The following is a 22,045-nucleotide window of genomic DNA, read 5'->3' on the forward strand; positions in this document are numbered from 1 at the left end:
TTTTAGAAGCGTGTTATTGTTTTTAAAGGGAAATCAGCAGTAGTCTTTATTTACACATTTCTAATCTAGATATGGTGCAGTGCAGTTTATTAGGATGGATGTGAACCTGCACATTCAGCAATGATCTAATTATTTGTAGCATGTTGTTGATAGCAGACTGGTTTGAGTTTGTCAGAATCTGTCCTGCTCACTGAATGTGTTTTGTTTCTCACCTCATTGTGCAAACTCCACACTGTACCCTCTGTAAACACTATCAGTGTTGTGTGTAACGTTGTGTGTAAATATTTCTAGAGATAAACGGTTACTGTAATACTCAAACCAAGTCCACCAACTACCCTGCCACAGTGCCCCACAGGATTCAGACCTCACCTCTAGTCTTGCTAAACACGGCCAGTCAACATTATCACTGGACTAGTGAAGCTCATATGAGTTTTTTTATTTCTTTCTCTTTCTTTCTTATTCTGTCTTCTAAATGTAAATAAAATCCCAGATGTTCAATGTTTTCCCAGACTGTGGACTGTGTTATAGGTTTAGCTTCTTCTAATAGTTTAGAATTCCCATTTAAACATATCTCAGATGTGTGGCTCAGTGAGTCTCTTGACACGAAGTTCCTCGTAAACAATGTAAACAAACTAAATTCATTTTGTAAAGATAATACTAAATGCATTTAAGCCCGGATAAATAGGTAAGTTTGCGTTAGGAAGGGCATCCAGCGTAAACACTTGTGCCAAGTCAAACATGCGGATCACGAATACAGATGATCCGCGAGACTAAATTCTCTATTCTGATTGGCCCAAACTGGGGCGATATGATAATAATACTTTCCCTCACTTGTTGCTCCGCCCCCAAACTCTCAGGTTAAAACAGCAACTTGTACTCAGTAAACGCCGGAAGAGCAGGAGGATTTGGATCTGTTTTACCGAGTAAACCGAGTTAAATACCGGGTTAAAGAGAGTTAAAATGTAAGTTGAATATAATATTAGAGGAAAGTGTAGAGGAAGTGAATGATGGCGCGCTGCAGATCAGTAATGGAAACTCTGATCTTTCTCCTATTTACTCTTCAGCTTTCATCAGCAGGTGAGCAGTGTTGGGTAAAGTTACGTTCATGGGCGTAAATTTCATTTAACAGTAGGGGGGATATTACATATAAAATTTCTCATGAGCAATTTTTGAAGGGGGACACAAATAATACAGTCAAATTGTACTTCCAGTATAAAGACACAGTGTCCCCACAGTGAAAAACTTTGTTTCTATCATTATTATTGTAGCACAGAGACTGCGTCAATTACAATCATAATTCAAACTGCTTTACGTAAATAAAGTAAAACTATCATAAAAAAAATAATCACAACAATAAAAACAAGGAATTAAAAAATGTTTAACATTTTATTTACAAATGAATGAAGACATTTAATAACAGAATAGAAATTGATTATAAAATTACAGTGTGGTGTTCAGATGTAGCACAGTGCTCATTTAGTAAATGCACAGATAAACAATATGCTAATTATGTGTTAATGTTAAATTAACATTATCGTCCCAAATAAAACACTGCATGAGAAACGGCTTTGGTGTGGAAGTGTCAGTGTGCTATGCTACAAGCTACTGTACACAAGCTAACGTTCACTAGATAAGTGATATTTTAATCACTAATAGAGCAGATTCATGGACAATTACATACGTAATCAGCATTTCTTCCGCAACTAATTTATGAATGAGTCTAAATCATCTACATTAAAGAGAATCGCTTTATTTAAAGTGATTAAAATACACTAGTTAATGGAGTTAAACATTAATTGAGCCGCAGACACACACCTGACTCGTGTGTGTAGTGAAGGTGAGATGAACACACACCTGACTCGTGTGTGTGTAGAGTAGGTGAGATGAACACACACCTGACTCGTGTGTGTAGAGAAGGTGAGATGAACACACACCTGACTCGTGTGTGTAGAGAAGGTGAGATGAACACACCTGACTCGTGTGTGTAGAAGGTGAGATGAACACACACCTGACTCGTGTGTGTAGAGAAGGTGAGATGAACACACACCTGACTCGTGTGTGTAGAGGTGAGATGAACACACACCTGACTCGTGTGTGTAGAAGGTGAGATGAACACACACCTGACTCGTGTGTGTAGAGAAGGTGAGATGAACACACACCTGACTCGTGTGTGTAGAGAAGGTGAGATGAACACACACCTGACTCGTGTGTGTAGTGAAGATGAGATGAACACACACCTGACTCGTGTGTGTAGAGAAGGTGAGATGAACACACACCTGACTCGTGTGTGTAGAGAAGGTGAGATGAACACACACCTGACCTGTGTGTGTAGAGAAGGTGAGATGAACACACACCTGACTCGTGTGTGTAGAGAAGGTGAGATGAACACACACCTGACTCGTGTGTGTAGAGAAGGTGAGATGAACACACACCTGACTCGTGTGTGTAGAGAAGGTGAGATGAACTGGGAAAGCAGGCAGTGGGTCAAACCACTGTGAGGAAGGGGAGGGGGGAACTCAACTGTTTCTAAATGCAGTTTTGCGGGTTTTTTTCCTACTTACACAATTATTTTAGGTATACATACATATATTTTTATATAATAGGGAATACATATAATGGAGAGTGCGATTTAAAAAAAAAAAAATTTTTTTGGGGGGGACAACCCTCGGATGGGGGGGGCATGTCCATCACAGTGATGTAATGCTCTGGTTTGCCATCTCCGCTTCTGACCAGCTTCTGTTCCCGCGGCTCGCACGTGTGACTGCGCGATTCTACGTTCATTTTAATTCAGTATTGATTTTTTATGCAAAATAATTTAACTGAAAAGTAACTCGCATTACTTTTTTTAAAAAGTAACTCAGATATTAATGTGTACATTTATAAAGTAACGCGCTACTTTACTCGTTACTCCAGAAAAGTCATATTATTACGTAACGCACGGTATTTGTAACACGTTACCCCAACACTGCAGGTGAGTTCTGTCATCTTTACTGTCTGTACATTTATTTACAAACACTATTCCAAAAAAATGGGGACGCTGTGTAAAATATAAATACAAACTTAAACTGAATTCAGATCTTATAAATCCATAATTTTACTCACAATACACCTAAAAACATAAGGGGTGGTCACGTGACCCTGAACAAGATGGCAGCTTATAGTTTTTTTCCGCTTTGAAAAACCCGCTGGATGTGAAAGAGAAGGAGAAGAAGAAGAGGCTGGTGTTGGTGCTGGTGCTGGTGCTGGCCTACAATCACACTTCACTTATTTGGAGTGAAAGTAGTGTCCTAACCCTCTCCCTACCCTGCTAGATTGTGTTGAGGGACAGTTGGGAAATGAATGCTTCCTCTGCTGCAGTCCATATTGTTTATGTGTAGGAGAGCTGGTTATATTATACAGTTCTTTTGTATTGATCTATTCTTGCCTTCCAGATTTGTTAATTGTGTAAGATCCTGTGAAATTGGTCCAGTGGTTCTTTCGGACCACAACCCAGTGCATTTACATTTAACACAATTTACAACCCCCAAATCTTCTTACTGGAAATGTAACAGTTCTTTCCTTAATGATGCTTTCTACCAGTTTCTTAAAGGAAATTATGCCAGTACTGGCAGGATAATGAATTCTGTCCAGTAAGCAGCACCACCAAGTGGGACGCAGCATACACCACCTTAAGGGACCACACACACACACACACACACACACACACACACACACACACACACACACAGTTTATCAGTATTATGTACTGGACTTGGAAAAAAAAAAAATGGCATTTTAGAATTAGCAGCTAAATAAACAGTCGACTATATAAATATATATATATATATATATATATATATATATATATATATATATATATATATATATATATAAAAAATATAAACATATGTACAGTGAATAAATATAAGGCAGTAACAGTGCAGAGACATATGGACATAATTAAGAAGTACAGGAATGGTTCTTAAGGCTGTGGCATTGAAGAGTAATTAGCAAGTCGAATAAACAGTCTACTAAACATATATATATACAGTGGAACCCGGTTATCTCGACCTCGGTTACCTCGACAACCCTATTAAGTCGACGTTTTTGAAGTGGAACCGCCAAATTCTCGCTTTTTCTAAGCATTTTTTATCGGTTATGTCGACTTTTTTTATGTCGCCGAACCCTGATATCTCGAGCACAAGGGGGAAAAATTTGCCATTTAACATCGGTTATCTCGGTGCAGCAGCAGAAGAACTTCATGAAGTGGCGGAAAAATCAAGTCTTACAGCTGCTCCAGGTGTTGTATTGTATACTGGTGAATCTCTGCTGTTAGTTAGTGCACATATGCCTTTTGTTGCACTTTGGGAAGAAAAGCGCAGCCGTTGAGAGAGTGCGGTGGGAAGACACGTGCGGGATACGCATGCGCGATAACAACGACCGCCGTGAACCAACATATACCAACAATAACGGACAGTGAGAGTGTGGAAGTTAAAATAGGAGCTGGTGATGATGCTAAACAAATCGCAGCAACGCTGTTGTGTAAAAAAACCCTCCAAAAACACGTGCATGCACATTCTCATTTATTAACGCACATCATGTACATAAAGAAATTTCAAGCACGTTAATATACTGCCGCCATTTTGATTTTCGTTTATCTCGATCATCGGTTACCTCAATGCTTTTTGGCGACCCCCTAGGACATCGATATAACCGGGTTCCACTGTAGTTGTATATATATATATATATATATATATATATATATATATATATATATATATATATATATATACATACACACAGGTTATGTACACAAATGAATGTGAAATGTTGGGCAGAATGTACAGTAATGATAAAGATACATACAGATATAAAAGTGCAGATGTTCTGAGGAGTGAAAAAGATATTCTATGTAGTATGTACATGTATTGTACAGAGGTTATATACAGTCTTTTGTTTATGTTTGTTTTGTAGTGATTTAGCGGTGTAGTGTTGAGTTCAGTAGTGTGATGGTGGATGTTGTGTAGTGATTAGCGGTGTAGTGTAGAGTTCAGTAGTGTGATGGTGGATGGAAAAAAGCTGTCCCTGATCCTGCTGGTTCTGGTGCGTAAGTTCCTGTATCTCCTTCGTGATGGAAGGAGGTTAAACAGTTTATGACTGGGATGTGAAGAGTCCTTGATGATGCTGTGAGCGCTGCGCAGACATCTGCTGTGGTGAAGGTGTTCACTGGCAGGTAGTTGGGTGCCAGTGATGCGTTGGGCGGTTTTGACCACCCTTTGCAGGGCTTTATGTTCACACACAGTAGAGCCTCCGTACCATACGGTGATGGAGTTGGTCAGGATGCTCTCAATGATGCAGCGGTAGAAGCTCATTAAAATCCCCGGGGACAGATGAGATTTCTTGAGACTTCTCAAGAAGTACAGGTGCTGTTGTGCTTTTTTAACCAGGGCTGAAGTATTCTGCTGCCATGTCAGATCCTCAGAGATGTGAACTCCAAGGAACTTAAAGCTGGAGACTCGTTCTACCTCAGCTCCATCAATGTTGATAGGTAGATGTCTCCTGCTGTTGGATTTCCGAAAGTCCACAATGAGCTCTTTAGTCTTCGTGGCGTTGAGAGTCAGTTTGTTGGTAGCACACCACGCTGCTAGATTATGGATCTCTTCCCTGTAGGCCGATTCGTCATTGTTGTCAATCTGGCCAACCACGATGGTGTCATCTGCATACTTGATGAAGATGTTGGAGTTATACAGAGGAGCACAATCGTGGGTGAACAGGGAGTAGAGCAGTGGGCTCAGAACACAGCCCTGCGGTATGCCAGTGTTCAGAATGAGGGTTGAGGATACCTGGTTGCCCAACCTGACAGATTGAGGTCTGTTGGTGAGAAAGTCCGGAATCCATCTGCAAGTGGAGGTGCAGATACCCAGTTCACTGAGCTTAGTGATCAGTACAGTGGGGAGGACTGTATTGAACGCAGAGCTAAAGTCAATGAACAGCATTCTGATGTATGTGTTGCTTTTATCCAGGTGGGTGAGAGCAGAATGAAGAGCTGTGGAAACTGCATCCTCTGTTGACCTGTTCGGGCGATAGGCAAACTGGTATGGGTCCAGTGTAGGTGGTAGGCCCGCAGTGAGGTCATTCAGGACCAGTTTCTCAAAGCACTTCATAGCAATGGGGGTGAGTGCAACTGGGCGAAAGTCATTCACGCATTTAGCAGCTGAGTGCTTAGGCACTGGTATGATAGTAGTGGTCTTCAGGCATGTTGGTACCGTGGCTTGGGCCAGTGACAGATTGAAAATGTCAGTAAAAACCTGTGCCAGTTGTCCAGCACATGCTCTGAGAACACGTCCCGGTATGCCATCTGGGCCAGCTGCCTTTCGTGCATCCACTCTGCTGAACACTGAATAGACGTCAGTTGTTTAAATTGAAAGTGGGCTGTAAGCAGTAGAAGAGTCCGTGGTTGTTGTGTAATGTCCTGTGCTTTGGTCAAAACGAGCAAAAAAGTGATTGAGCTTGTCCAGTTGGAAGGCACAGTTGGTTGGTTGAGTTCGAGCTGTAGGTTTGTAGTCTGTGATGGTCTGGATGCCTTTCCACATGCGTCTGGGGTCAGAAGTGGGAAAGTGCTCTTCTATGTGGAGTTTGAATGTGAGTTTTGCTTTCCTGATGCCCCTTTTCAGGTTGGCCCTGGCTCTGCTGTAGTCCTCTGCACTGCCAGATTTAAACGCAGCATCTCTTGCTTTCAACAGGAGATGGACTTCAGAGTTCATCCATGGCTTCTGGTTTGGAAAGCATTTCACGTGTGTGACATTGTCAATGCATGTGTTAATATGGTCCAAAACAGATGATGTGTAAGTGTCCATGTCTGTGTGAGAGTCCAGTGTGGCCTGTGAGGCGAACATGTTCCAGTCAGTATCCTGAAACTGAAAATAGCCCCCTCTGGCCATACCTTTACTTTCCTCAGAGCTGGTTTCACACGTTTGATCAGTGGTGTGTATTTGGGTAGCATGAACAAAGAGAGGTGATCAGACTGACCCAAGTGGAGGAGGGGTATGTTTGTGTACACCTGGTCCAGTGTTTTGTCCCCTCTGGTGGAGCAGGAGACATTGCGGTGAAATTTTTGAAAAACAGATCTCAGGTTGGAGTGGTTGAAATCTCCAGCAACAATGATAGCTCCTTCAGGATGTGCAGACTGCTGTTTGCTGATAGCTGCATGCAGTTCCTCCATAGCTAGCTTAGCATTAGCATCTGGCGAAATGTACACTGCAGTCACAACAATGGCTGAGAATTATCTCGGTAAATAAAAGCTTCTGCACTTAATCATCAAATACTCTAAATGAACAGAGTGAGGACTTTCAGTAACAGTAGAGTCCATGCACAGACCTCCACCTCTGCGCTTATTAGAGTCCTCTGCCGTCCTGTCCGCCCGAAAAACACTGGGACACCCGAGCTCAATGGCGCTGCTGGGAATGTTGTTGTTGAGCCATGTTTCCGTAAAAATCAGTAAATGATCATCTTAAAATTATTTTTAACTGATTCGATACCAGTTGAAATGAAATATTTGTGATATTTGTGCATCCAATCTGATATTGTAGTTTGTAAATATTTGTCTTTTCAGTAAAATAAATAAATAAATAAATAAATATTATAATCTAAATGTTATTTTACTAATTCAGAGAATAAATTCAGAATTCACGATTATTATTTCTGTATATTTTCAGATGTAAATAAACTGTTAAATTGTGATTGGTATGTTTATGGATGGAAATTTAAGTGATTTAGAGCAGATAGAGGAAGATGATGATGATGAGGAGGGTGATGATGAAGATGAAGAGTGAACATTTCAAATACAATAAGCCATCTTTGTTTTTGTAATAAAATAACAATTGTTGTGGTCAGTAAATTCAAATATCATACAAAAGAAAAATCACATTTGTATTTGGTAATTTATTGTGATTTTTAATTTATTTTAAAGACCAGTAAACACTTCAGTTTCCAAAATATATACTTTTCTGTTAATAATCTGATGTCAGGCTTCACAGATTTATTATTATTATTATAGCGGATCGGTCGAGGCCGGGTTAACAACGACCGCCACAGGTATCGTTAGCTGACAGGGTACCGGTGTAAATTGGGCTACTGTTGGCTTAAATGTTGGTACTATGACTGGTAAAGGGAGAGAGGGAGCTGATATGATGGAGAGGAGAAAGGTAGAGATGCTGAGTGTTCAGGAGACCAAGTGGAAAGGGAGTAAGAGCAGGAACATTGGAGGTGTTTAAACTGTTTTATCATGGTGTGGATGGAAAGAGAAATAGTGTAGGGGGATTCTGAAGGAAGAGTACAGTAAGAGTGTAGTGGAGGTGAAGAGAGTTTCTGATAGAGTGATGTACGTGAAGCTGGGAGTTGAAGGGATGATGATAAATGTCATCAGTGCTTCTGCTCCACAAGTGGGTTGTGAGATGGAGGAAAAGGAAAGATTAGATGAAGTGGTAGAAGGTGAACCTAGAAATGAAAGATTGGTGATTGGGGCAGACTTTAATGTGCATGTAGGTGAAGGGAACAGAGGTGATGAGAAGGTGATGGTAGGTATGGCCTTAAGGAGAGGAATGTGGAAGGGCAGATGGTGGTAGATTTCACAAAAAGGATGGAAATGGCAGTGGTGAACACGTATTTTGAGAAGAAGGATGATCATAGGGTGACGATAAGAGTGGAGGAAGGTGCACACAGGTGGACTATGTACTATGCAGGAGATGCAACCTGAAGGAGATTGGAGACTGTAAGGTGTTGGCAGGGGACAGTGTAGCTAGACAGCATCGGATGGTGGTCTGTAGGATGGTTTTGGCGGTGAAGAAGAAGAGGAGGAGAGTGAGGACTGAAAGAAGAATAAGATGGTGGAAACTGAAGGAGGAAGAGTGTAGTGTGAGGTTCAGGGAAGAGGTCAGACAGGGGCTTGGTGGTGGTAAAGAGGTGCTGGATGATTGGGGAACTACTGCAGGAGTGATGAGGGAGGCAGCTAGAAAAGTACTTGGTGTGACATCTGGAAATAGAAAGCAAGACAAGGAGACATGGTGGTGGAATGAGGAAGTGCAGGAGAGCATAAGGAGAAAGAGGTTGGAGAAACAGAAGTGGGATAGACAGAGTGATAAGAAAAGTAAGCAGGAGAACAAGGAGATGCAGCAGCAGGTAAAGAGGGATGTGGCGAAAGCCAAGGAAAAGGCATAAGAGGAGCTGTATAAGAGGTTGGACACTAAGGAAGGAGAAAAAGATTTGTAGTGATTGTCCAGGCAGAGGGACCGAGCTGGGAAGGATGTACTGCAAGTTAGAGCAATAAAGGATGGAGAGGGAAATGTGTTGACTAGTGAGGAGAGTGTGTTGAGAAGGTGGAGGAGTATTTTGAGCAGCTGATGAATGAGGAAAATCACAGAGAGAAGGTTGGAGGATGTGGAGTTGGTGAAGCAGGATGTAGATAGGATTAGTAAGGAGGAAGTGAGAGCAGCGATTAAGAGGATGAAGAGTGGAAAGTCGGTTGGACCAGATGACATACCGGTAGAGGCGTGGAGATGTTTAGGAGCGATGCAGTGGAGTTTTTAACCAGATTGTATAACAGGATTTTGGAAGGTGAGAAGATGTCTGAGGAATGGAGAAGGAGTTTGCTGGTACTGATCTTTAAGAATAAGGAGATGTGCAGACCTGCAGTAACTACAGGGGAATTAAGTTGATCAGTCACACCATGAAGTTATGGGAAAGAGTAGTGGAAGCCAGGCTGAGAGAAGAGGTGACCATCTGTGAGCAACAGTATGGTTTCATTCTGAGGAAGAGCACCACAGATTATTATTTGCTTTGAGAATGTTGATGTAGAAGTATAGAGAAGGACAGAAGGAGTTGCATTGTGTGTTTGTGGATTTAGAAAGCGTACGACAGGGTGGAGAGAGGAGTTGTGGTATTGTATGAGGAAGTCAGGTGTGTCAGAGAAGTATGTGAGGGTGGTGCAGGACATGTATGAGGACAGTGTGACAGCAGTGAAGTGTGCAGTAGGAACAACAGACTGGTTCAAGGTGAAGGTTGGACTGCATCAAGGATGGGCCCTGAGCCCTTTCCTGTTTGCAGTGGTGATGGACAGGTTGACGGACGAGGTCAGACAGGAGTCTCCTGGACTATGATTTTGTGGATGATATTGTGATTTGTGGTGAGAGTAGAGAGCAGGTTGAGAAGAGCCTGGAGAGGTGGAGATATGCGCTGGAGAGAAGGGGAATGAAAGTCAGTAGGAGTAAGACAGAGTACATGTGTGTGAATGAGAGGAGGGCAGTGGAGTGGTGCGGTTGCAGGGAGAAGAGGTGGAGAAGGTGGAGGAGTTCAGGTACCTGGGGTCAACAGTGCAAAGTAATGAAAGTAAAGAAAGAGTGCAGGCAGGGTGGAGTGGGTGGGGAAGAGTGATAGCAGGAGTGATTTGTGATAGAAGAGTATCTGTAAAGGGAAAGTTTATAGGACTGTGGTGAGACCTGAGATGTTGTATGGTTTAGAGACAGTGGCATTGAGTAAAAGACAGGAGGTGGAGCTGGAGGTAGCAGAGCTGAAGATGTTGAGATGTTTGTTGGGAGTGACGACGATGGACAGGATTAGAAATGAGTTTATTAGAGGACAGCACATGTAGGATGTTTTGAGATGGTTTGAACATGTGTAGAGGAGGGACATGAGTTATACTGGTAGAAGAATGCTGAGGATGGAGACACCAGGAAGGAGGAAAAGAGGAGGTTCATCGACTTGGTGAGGGAAGACATGCAGGTAGTTGGTGTGAAAGAGGCAGATGTAGAGGACATGGTGGTATGGAGACGGATGATCCGCTGTGGAGACCACTAATGGGAGAAGCCAAAGAAGAAGAAGATTATTATTATTATTATTATATGATTTATAGATGTTTCTCAGAGTACAATAATAATAAAGTGATGAATGTACAGTGATGTGTTTTTGTATCAGATGATTATAGGATTAAAATCATTAATAAAAGACTTCACAATAAAAGCAGAGTGTGTGTAGAGTGAGAGAGTGTAAGTGTAAGACTGTATTTTTCGGACTATAAGTCGCTACTTTTTTCCCCATGTTTTGAACCCGGCTTAAACAATGAAGCGGTTAATTTATGGATTTTTCTGGGTTTTTCCCGGTTTCACAAACTTCAAGCCAAAAAACTGAACCCCATAACATTAGACCAATAAAATGTCCGAACGGAAACGAAAAAAACGCACTTCACCTGTGTTCTGAGCTGCACGGCATCAGGAGAAAAACTTTCACCGGTGGCGCATGACAATGACAAAAGATAAACTCCCCAGAGAAATACAGTGGTACCTTGACCTACGAGTTTAATTGGTTCCGTGGACGAGCTCATATCTCAATTTGCTCGCACATCAAATCAGTTTTCATATTAAAATACTTAAAATGGCATTAATCCGTTCCAACCCTCAAAATGACCCCGTTTTTATGTTTTATGTTATTAAATTGGAAAATACATTTCTAAATAACAAATCTTGTATAAAAACATAATAAAAGAGTATGTAAAGATATAATAAGGCTTTATTCAGTGTATTTTCCTTGGAGAGGAGACGACTTGAGCTATTGGAAACGCCGGGGTGTGTGTGTGTGTGTGTGTGTGTGTGTGTGTGTGTGTGTGTGTGTGTGTGTTGTATTAGTGTGTTAATGTGTGTGTTTATTATTTGACAGTGAAACACTCTCTGCAGTACGTCTACACTGCAGTTACACCAGGAATACATTTCCCAGAGTTCACTGTTGTTGGTCAGGTGGATGGACAGCAGATTGAATATTACGACAGTAACATCAGGAAAATGATCACAAAGACAGAGTGGATCCAAAACAATGAGGGAGAAGATTACTGGAACAGACAGACACAGATTATGCAGATGCATCAGGAGAGCTTCAAAGTCAACGTGGCAATTCTAATGCAGCGCTTCAATCAGACTACAGGTACACACACACACACACACACACACACACGAACAGTTTAGATTTCAGAAGTACAGTAAAAGATGTAAAGGTTTTACTGTAGTTGTTTTGTTCTGTTTAAATTTGAAGACTGATAAGAAAAAGGAAAAACTTCCTTTTATCTCACATTTGTATTTAATAATCTAGGAAAACAAACTAAATACATTTTCACTAATAAACACTAAATATAAACTTTAGAAGTGATAAATAAATAAACAAATTAATTAATTAATTAATTAAAATAAATCAGATCAGCTCCAGGTGTGTTTCAGTCTGATCAGTGCTGCAGTTTCACTGTTTCAGCTCAAACTTTTCTTCAAAGCACTTTCTGTTCTCACACACACACACACACACACACACACACACACACACACACACATATATTCACATTGTGGCAGTTTATAAAAAATATGAAGAATATATTTTTTCCTTATAAAAGTTAAAACCTGGAAAAAAAAGTCATCATTATCATCACTGTTTATTTAAACTTTATTTACAAATAGAAAATAAATAAATAAATATAGATTTATATAAATATAAAGTTTAATATCAGATATTTAATATCAGATGATTAAAATTTGTGAGAGAATAAAACAGAATAAAAAAGATTACACACACACACACACACACACACACACACACAGAGTGGAGACGTAAACACACACTTACAAATAAACATACGCACATTTTAGAAGGTTGGTTCAGCAATGTTCACCAGCTGACTGAATGTGATTACTCCAGATTTAAGAAGGGTTTACGTCTAGACGTGTTCTATGGATCAGTGGTTCCTCCAGCAGCCAGCAGAGGGAAGCAGCATTTGATTTTTATCAAAGTCTTTTCAAAATCTGGAGACACGAGACATCAAGTCTTTTTGGGTCCATCAGAAATAAAGTTTTTTCAGTTTTAGATGTTCCAGAGTCTTTAGAATCACACTGGTGACTGTGTTCCAGCTGAAGCAGGTTGAGCTCCAGGAACTTGTGTAGAAAGTTGAGATGAAATGCAGTGATCCTGCTCTGTAGGTGCACTAAACCCTGACCAACATCTTCTTGAGGAACATAGAGAAGCTTCACGGTAACCAGTGCAGTTTGTCCCAGAACAAGTCCACTAGTATCACTTGGATTTCTTCTCCCAGCTCTAGTTTCAGGTGGACACGGGTGATGTTCTACCACAGAGAGGAGACTGCTGGATCATTAATAATCAGTACACGACCTTCTACATGACATTCTGAAACAGAACCATTTTCCACAAGTCCTGTTATCTGTTCAGTGGTTCCTTCCCAGTTCTTTTGGATGAAGGATTTGTTATCTTGGTACACGTTTAGGTATTTAAACCTTCTCTTGTCCAGACACGTCTTTCTGGGAGTGTTGGTGTGTTTCTTCACCACTTTCCAGTTTCTTTTTCTCCAGTTGACTTTTGTAGAAGAGATTTTTCTCATGGTCATTCAGCAGTCATGTTAATGATGTTCCTCACCGTGTTTGTTCATCATCAGGACGATGTCACCAGCATACGCCCAAAGACGAGATGTTTTTCCTCTCAGTTCATTTCTCAGTGTGTGAAGCAGGAGTTCAGTAGCTTTAGCATGTAGCATCTCTGATGGTGAGCATCATCTCACTCTCCTGTGGCCTTCTCAAGAGTGTTTAAGCCTCCGTTCACTTTTAACACACTTTTAACATCATTGTGTAGAACTTTAATTTATTTTAATTAAATCAGGTTTACGCAATCTCCCACGACACAGAGGATGTGAAGAAGCAGCATGTAGTCGAACGCAGACGTGAGAAAAGATTCAGACGTTTCACTTCCGTCATTGTTTATCAGAATAAGCAGTTTTGGCATGAAGGGTGTGAGGAGAAGGTTGATGTGGTATTTGCCTCTGTTCTCTCCAGGAGTGGGAAGATCTCATTGGTTGTAGTTTATTTATTGCAACATTGTTCTGGTTTGTCATTTTCTATTCTGGATCTCTCCATCATTTTTTCTTTTCTTTTCTGACATGGACACACGCTCATAACGTGCTCTGCTTGTCCACAACCAAACATCTAATCCAGACACAGATTATATTAATCAAATCCATCCATTGTGAAAGTTAATGTATATTCAAGTCCTGGTTTCTTCTTTTTCTTCTTCTTACTTCAGGATCATGGATGTAAATCTTCTAAAAGACACTATGTTTCTCACTCAGTCCCACTTAATGAAAGGGGAACTTCAGAGAAAGTGACTGTTTTCGAAGAGGTTGCCAGCACTCGTACATTGCAGCAAAACCTTCAATATAAAGTGTTTGATAGAATAAGCTAACGCTATGCTAATTACTCTGTGTGTGTGTGTGTGTGTGTGTGTGTGTGTGTGTGTGTGCAGGAGTTCACACAGTACAGAAGATGTACGGCTGTGAGGTTGATGATGACGGCACTGTTAGAGGATATGAGCAGTACGGTTATGATGGAGAAGATTTTATCAGTTTTGATCTGAACACTCTGAGTTGGGTCGCTACCACATGTGAGTCTGTGACCACCAAGAACAAGTGGGATCCAAATACTGGCTTTAATAAGAATGAGGAGAATTACCTGAAGAACATCTGTCCTGAGTGGCTACAGAAATACCTGACTTACGGCAAACACACTCTGGAGAGGAAGGTAACGTGTGTTCCTGCATCACACACACACACACACACACACACACACACACACACACACACACACACACACACACACACACACACTCTCTCTCTCTCTCTCTCTCTCTCTCTCTCTCTCTCTCTCTCTCTCTCTCTCTCACACACACACACACACACACACACACACACACACACACTCTCTCTCTCTCTCTCTCTCTCTCTCTCACACACACACACACACACACTCTCTCTCTCTCTCTCACACACACTCTCTCTCTCTCTGTCACACACACACACACAAACACTTTCTCTCTCTCTCTCTCTCTCTCTCTCACACACACACACACACACACACACACACACACACACACACACGTCGTTAGTTAGCATAGCATTAGCACACTATCAAGCACAGCTAATTTTATTCTTTTATATATATACACTCACACTCGTTCTCTCTCTCTCTCTCTCTCTCTCTCTCACACACACACACACACACACACACACACACACACACACACACACAAACAGATAATTTTCATGTGACTTCTGGAAGCTCCGCCCTTTTTCTCATGTCACAGTACTGTGAAGCTCATTGAGTTCATTAATGTAAAATAAAATCTATTCAGTAGTTATAAAGTGTAAACACACATTACACACTTTATAACTTTACTGACTTATAATTCATTATATTTATTACAGAAATCTCCAAAATACATCAGTAAAATGGAGACAATTCTGCTCAGAGCTGCAGCCAGTGATTATATTAATAATCAATTCATCACATTATTATTTTTCAATTAGTCAGATAAAACAAATTACTTTTTTATCATTAGATGTTTTGCTTTTTATTATTATAACTGTATAAACCTTCATTCAGGGTGTTTCTATATAAAAGTGTAGTTTAAAATGTAAAAGTCTCATATTGAGATTAATCTTTAATTTTGATATTTTAAAGCGTAAAGTATCTGCTTGTTGAGTGAATGAGGGAATTCCTGCTTTGTTCACTTCTGCTGAGTTTCTTTAATTCTGTAAACAAACAAAAATATAAAACAGCATTTGAGTATAAAAGATGAAGAGATTTGTGTAAATCAACATTTGTATTGTTTTTAATGATAAATACAGACGACAAATTAACAATCAAACTTAAAAAATCAACATAAAATATAATACAACATAATAATAATAATACGACATTTCGTTTATTTTTAAAAATTTTATTTAGAATATATAATTAATAACTTTTAATAATTAATAATGAAATGATTTGCATATGTTTATATATACAAGTAAAAGTGCTGCTTTACTGCTGCTGTTATTTGCTGCTTTTAGATTTGGTGTTTAATTGAATGATCACGATGTTGTGAGTGAACTGATCATGTGACCTGATGATCGCGAGTGATGACGGAACAGATCCAGTGCGACTTTCCTGAAGTTACAAACACACACTTTACACAATATCACTTCATTAAACTACACCATTTACACATGATGAGGATTCTAGAGTTTTTACTCCCCGTGCTGATGTTCCACCTTCATCCCTCACAACACTGTGTTTTCTTTTCCTGCTGCTGGTTGACCCCCGAACTCTCCACCATTTCCTGTTATTTTACATCACACTGAACTCTGAGCAGCCAAACTGATCAATATCCAATAACCACATCCAATCAATAACCACATCCAATCAATAACAACACATACAATCAATAACCACATCCAATCAATAACCACATTCACTGATCAATATCCAATAACCACATCCAATCAATAACCACATCCAATCAATAACCACATCCAATCAATAACCACATCCAATCAATATCCACATCCAATCAATAACCACATCCAATCAATATCCACATCCAATCAATAACCACATTCACTGATCAATAATTTCATTATCAATTATATTGATTATTAGTTTCAGCTTCACTTCTGATAGAAACTTAACCAGGATTTTAGTGAAGTGCAGATTACAACCAATATGTTCATGAGAATTACTGTGTGTGTGTGTGTGTGTGTGTGTGTGTGTGTGTGTGTGTGTGTGTGTGTGTGTGTGTGTGTGTGATTTATAATTACAAAAATAATGGTGAATAAATATTTATGTCTCTGCAGATCGTCCTGCAGCATCTGTGTTCCAGAAACACTCGTCTTCTCCAGAGGTGGTGTGTCATGCTACAGGTTTCTTCCTAAAGCAGTGATGATCTTCTGGAAGAAGGACGGAGAGGACGTGTATGAAGATGTGGAGCTCAGAGAGACGTTACCCAACCAGGATGGAAGCTTCCAGAAGAGGAGCATTCTGAAAGTCTCAGCTGAGGAGCTGCAGAAACACACCTACACCTGTGTGATTGAGCACAGCAGCTTGGAGAAGGATTTAGTGCTGCCTGTGAGCGAGAGCGAATCCTGAGAGGTCGGAGAAACACTTTCCTATAAATCTACACATTTACAGAGTGAACACTGATTTACTGATGCAGCAGATAATAAACACTCTGTGATGATTTAACAGATGGAGGATCAGATGGAGGACTGATTGGGATCATCGTTGGTGTGGTCGTAGCTCTCGTTGTTCTTGTTGCTGTTGTGGCTGGAATTGTGGTCTGGAAGAAGAAGAACTCTGGTGAGTGGAGAAAGGAAAACGTTTTCAGAGAACAGATTTACACTTTAATTCTTAAAAGTTTATTTAATGAATATTCCACATCTTTTTAATTAATAAATTAGACACAACAACAATCTGATATTGATATTAATATGTGTGTTCATCATCTGTGTTTCAGGATTCAAACATGTTCCTGTTCCATCCAGAGCCTGTGAGTGAAACTTTATGATCCATAAATGATGTTTAAATCCACTACAGTGTTTATGTGCTGCAGTGTTTTGATTTCACTTTGTGATGATTTGAATGTTTTACAGCCTCTGATGGAGATTCTTCCTCCAATAACTCCTAAAGTGTGAGAGTGTGTGATCCTGCTGCAGTGAGAGAGTAAGACATGATGATGTTTACACTGTAATCTGGAATATTAATCTGTGTGTGGAGGGAAAATCCAGCAGAAACGTCTGTGTTCATATTAAATCTCTCCTCAAAACTCATCCTCTTTCTGTCTGTCTGTTTTTCTAGGAGAGGAGGAGAGGAAGAGGAGGATCATACACACACACACACACACACACACACACTTTTCCATTTATAATTATTATATTCATTATATATTATTATAATTATAATTGTTTGCACTTATAGACTTTGGATTGCTTCATATATCATTGTTTCCCCAATGGTGACCAACCCTCAGTGGCACATTTCTCAAGGCACATTCTATCTGCCAATCTGCATTCGAGTTTGATGCGATGTTCTGTGTATAAATGGAGCATATTTTATTGTGAATCTGCTGTTACTACTCGTGTATTTTTGCTTGCTGTAATTGATTTCTGCAGACTTTTATTTTATATACACACCTGGTAAATACAGTGTGTTAAAAGTGTCACAGGTATGTAAACATTTATTTTTCATTACTCTGATTAATATTTCATATATTTGTTCTTTTCAGGACATGTTTTTTACTAGCAGTTCCACATTTACTCTTTTTATCTCTGAGATATACACACATGCACACACAGAATGAAACTATTTTACTTATAAGTGCACTGCATGGAGAAACTGATAGAAGGTTACATGTAATATTACTTGTATAGATTGAAGTGAGATGTAAAACCTTTACAGGAGCTTCGGTACTGTTCAGGTTTGCTGTGGCGCTTAATGCTGCCTGTTATCAGTAATTATACATCATAAATTATAGTTCAGAATTACTTTTTTTTCTAGCATAACTTTCAAAATTAAACTGCCACTCCTTAGCTCTTTTACAACAATAATGACGCAAGTGATTCCTTAATTCTGATTGGTCAGAGTCTGATTTCTGTTCAGTCTCTAAATCTTGTAGTTTTCAATAGGATTGACTCATTAAATTGTTATTGTTTTTGTGTGTGTTATAAGGTGAATATGTGAAAAGTTGGACAATTAAACTTTAGGCACTGTATGGTAACATGAATGTTTTACTTGGTTCTTCTTCTTCTTCTTTCAAGAAGCTTTTATTGTCATTTCAACTATATATAGCTGACGCAGTACACAGTGAAATGAAACGACGTTCCTCCAGAACCCTGGTGCTACAAAAAACAACATAACGCTACATGACAGAAAAACACAGAGTTAAGGACTCAAAATCACCACTGCAAACAGGAAAGGGCTCAGAGTCGATCCTTGATGCAGTCCAACCTCCACCTTGAACCAGTCTGTCATTCCTACTGCACACTTCACTGCCGTCACACTGTCCTCATACATGTCCTGCTCCACCCTCACATACTTCTCTGACAAACCTGACTTCCTCATACAATACCACGACTCTCTACCCTGTCGTACGCTTTCTCTAAATCCACAAACACACAATGCAACTCCTTCTGACCTTCTCCATCAAAATTCTCAAAGCAAATAATGCATCTGTGGTGCTCTTTCTCAGCATGAAACCATACTGCTGCTCACAGATGGTCACCTCTTCTCTCAGCCTGGCTTCCACTACTCTTTCCCATAACTTCATGGTGTGACTGATCAACTTAATTCCCCTGTATTTACTGCAGGTCTGCACATTTCCCTTATGCTTAAAGATCAGTACCAGCACACTCCTTCTCCATTCCTCAGGCATCTTCTCACCTTCCAAAATCTTGTTGAACAACCTCCTCTCCATCATATCAGCTCCTCTCTGCCTTTACCAGTCATAGTACCAACATTCAAAGTACCAACCTGTACCTCCACTCTCCTACACTTCTCCTTTCCCTGCCGTCTCTGTAGACGTCTTCCTCCTCTCCTTCTCCACCTTCACCCAACAGTAGCCCAATTTCTGATTTGTGATCTGCATATTTAATTTGGCACATGTTTTACACTGGATGTCCTTCCTAACACAACCCTCCCATTTATCCGAGCTTGAGACCGGCATTAAGAGTGACCTGACTTGTGCAACACTAATGGCTGGGTTGCATGTTTTACTTGGTTAAATAACTAAGGAAAGAGCAGTGAGGAGAGGAGCTGTAGAAGGCAGGACACCACAAGAATAACCCAAAATCTTAGTATGATTTTAAGTGCAATGTCTAAAGAATATGCAGAAATGGGTCAAATAATGAGATTAAACAAATTGAAAGGTCACGAATATGTATACATGTTTTTGACCAGACATTATTACAATAGAAAAGTGGAGGGGTCATTAATTTCACACTTCAGTGATGCATCACAGACAGGAATCTCATACAGTGAGAGTGAATACTGTTAGTAAACCCAATAAACACAATTCAGCAACAACAAAAAAGCTTAACTCTTTTTAATAGTTTTGGTCGACCTTTCCTCACAATGTCCAGATTTTCTTGAAAAGTCCATCTTGAAAATGGCCTTGTAAATGTTTCTGCAACCAAATCAATTTCTTATCTGTCAGTCATTGTGGAATAATAATAAAAAAACAGCTATTAAATCAACATGAATATAGGACTTGAAAATGCAGATATTATTGTACGATTGCTAGATGTTGCCAAATCTGATTAGTTAAAGCAATATTATATTGTATAAAGTGAAATGACACAGGGGGAAAGTATTGAACTCACTAACTGAAATAAAATTTTGTTTAATACCTGATGGAAGAGCTTTTGCTTGTAGTGCCAGCTACAAGACACTTCCTGTATGAACAAACTAATCGCTCGCAGTGATCAGGTGGAATTTTGATCAATTATTCTATACAGATTTTCTTTACATCTTACAGTTTTTTTGGATTGCTTACACACTAAAATTAAAAGTAGTACACTATTAGCAAAACCTTACACTCAAGAGGCAAAACATCAGCCCATATTTGCACAACTATAAGCACAATGTCAAACCTCACACTTGTTGCACTTGTGTGATTTGCAAAACACTAAACACACTTAACATACATTACACAAAAATCTATCATGAAGTCACTTCCTTGCAATACCAAAACACTGACTGTCAAATTACTGCACCGTCCAACCAATTGGTTCAACACAGTCATCAGGTGTGCAAACACTTGTTTGTTAATTACAGACACACCAATCAGGTGTATAAGCACTATAAAAGCAGCAGGTGAGTTCACCGATCTTCAAGCACAAGGGTAGGAGTCAGAGAAAGAGTAAGACGAGGAGGAGAACAAGGAGGGGGACAAGGAGGAGGAGGAGGAGGAGGAAGGGGAGGATGAGGAGTCAACAGAGGAGGAATCAACAGAGGAAGAGGAAGAGATGGAGACCATGCTGGAGGTAGAGGAAGAGTAAGAGGAAGACAAGTAGGTGCTCAAAGAGGACCGAATCTGACAAATGAGATCCGCACAACACTGGTTGACCACGTTGTCAACCACGGCCTGATGCTGAGGGGGGCTGGACTGCAAATACAGCCAAATCTAAGAATATTTCGACTGGAAAATAGGTATTGTAAAAATATCATCATATCAAAAACATCTGCACGGTTTCAGTAACTGCTCACTGTACTGTATTATATGAACTATCAGCACTTCTGTTACCTTTTCCTGTGAAATTACTGAACTATTGTATACTACACAATGTTGCATGACACTGTTCTTCAGAGAGTTTTACAAATGGATGGAGAGAAGATCCAGCATGGGTTCATTTATGTGGATGAGGCTGGGTTCAACCTGTCGAGAACACGAAGGAGGGGAAGAAACATCATTGGCCACAGGGCTAAAGTCAATGTCCCAGGGCAACGTGGGGGTAATATAACACTCTGTGCAGCCATTACACAGAATGGGGTCCTCCACCGCCATGACCATATGGGCCCTTACAACACAGCACTTATACTTACATTTTTGGACCAATTGCACAACATAACAGCAGCAAATCAAATCGATCATATGCAATACATTGTTGTCTGGGACAATGTGTCTTTCCACTGCTCTGCTCTGGTTCAGAACTGGTTTCAGCAACATCAACATACTCTCCATTTCTCAACCCTATAGAAGAGTTTTTCTCGGCATGACGGTGGAAGGTATATGATCTCCGTCTCCAGGCTGAGGTACCCCTCATCCAAGCCATGTAGGAGGCCTGTGACCAGATGGAGGTAGCAGCAATGCAAGGATGGATTTGTCATTCAAGACGTTCCTTTCCAAGGTGTCTTCAAGACAACCTTTCAAGGTGTCTTGCTATTGATGAAATTCTCTGGCCAGATCCTGCTAGGCGAAGAGACAATGTCTAGTTTTTTGGGGGGTTTTTTTACAGTGAACTTACAGTAAAATACGTAAAGTGACGTTTTGTTACAGTATTATGAATCTCCATGTCAACATTTTGGGCATGTTAACAGATGAGTTTCTTCAGTCTGCAACATTGGTCTTGTGTAGTGTTTGGTGAATTTACATTATATTTGTACTTTATTGATAGAAGCCTTCTCTAATCATAGGGAAGTAGAAGTGCTAAAAGTGTTTTAGG

At 40.0% G+C, this 22,045-nt stretch overlaps 2 protein-coding genes across 5 annotated transcripts in view; both read left to right on the top strand.

The window, feature by feature from the left end:
• The window catches only part of LOC124380385 (BOLA class I histocompatibility antigen, alpha chain BL3-7-like), a 55,186-nt gene extending 37,530 nt beyond the window's left edge, over window positions 1-17,656 (top strand). For 2 of the 4 annotated variants that reach the window (XM_046841311.1, XM_046841312.1), the window contains exons 7-9: window positions 17,076-17,186; window positions 17,344-17,376; window positions 17,480-17,656. In XM_046841311.1, the coding sequence (XP_046697267.1) occupies window positions 17,076-17,186; window positions 17,344-17,376; window positions 17,480-17,514 (179 nt within the window). In that variant the 3' untranslated portion in view covers window positions 17,515-17,656. The remainder of the gene's footprint in view (window positions 1-17,075; window positions 17,187-17,343; window positions 17,377-17,479) is intronic. The other 2 variants (XM_046841315.1, XM_046841316.1) reach the window with 1 other exon arrangement.
• Window positions 872-16,800, top strand: LOC124380387 (class I histocompatibility antigen, F10 alpha chain-like). Its single transcript, XM_046841319.1, has 4 exons — window positions 872-1,077; window positions 11,686-11,946; window positions 14,314-14,587; window positions 16,683-16,800. Exons 1-4 carry the CDS (start codon window positions 1,005-1,007, stop codon window positions 16,768-16,770), a joined length of 696 nt encoding a protein of 231 aa, XP_046697275.1. The 5' UTR covers window positions 872-1,004; the 3' UTR covers window positions 16,771-16,800.
• Window positions 17,657-22,045: the final 4,389 nt, after the last annotated feature.

This window comes from Silurus meridionalis, chromosome 27, assembly GCF_014805685.1.
Source record: "Silurus meridionalis isolate SWU-2019-XX chromosome 27, ASM1480568v1, whole genome shotgun sequence".
Lineage (NCBI taxonomy): Eukaryota > Metazoa > Chordata > Actinopteri > Siluriformes > Siluridae > Silurus > Silurus meridionalis.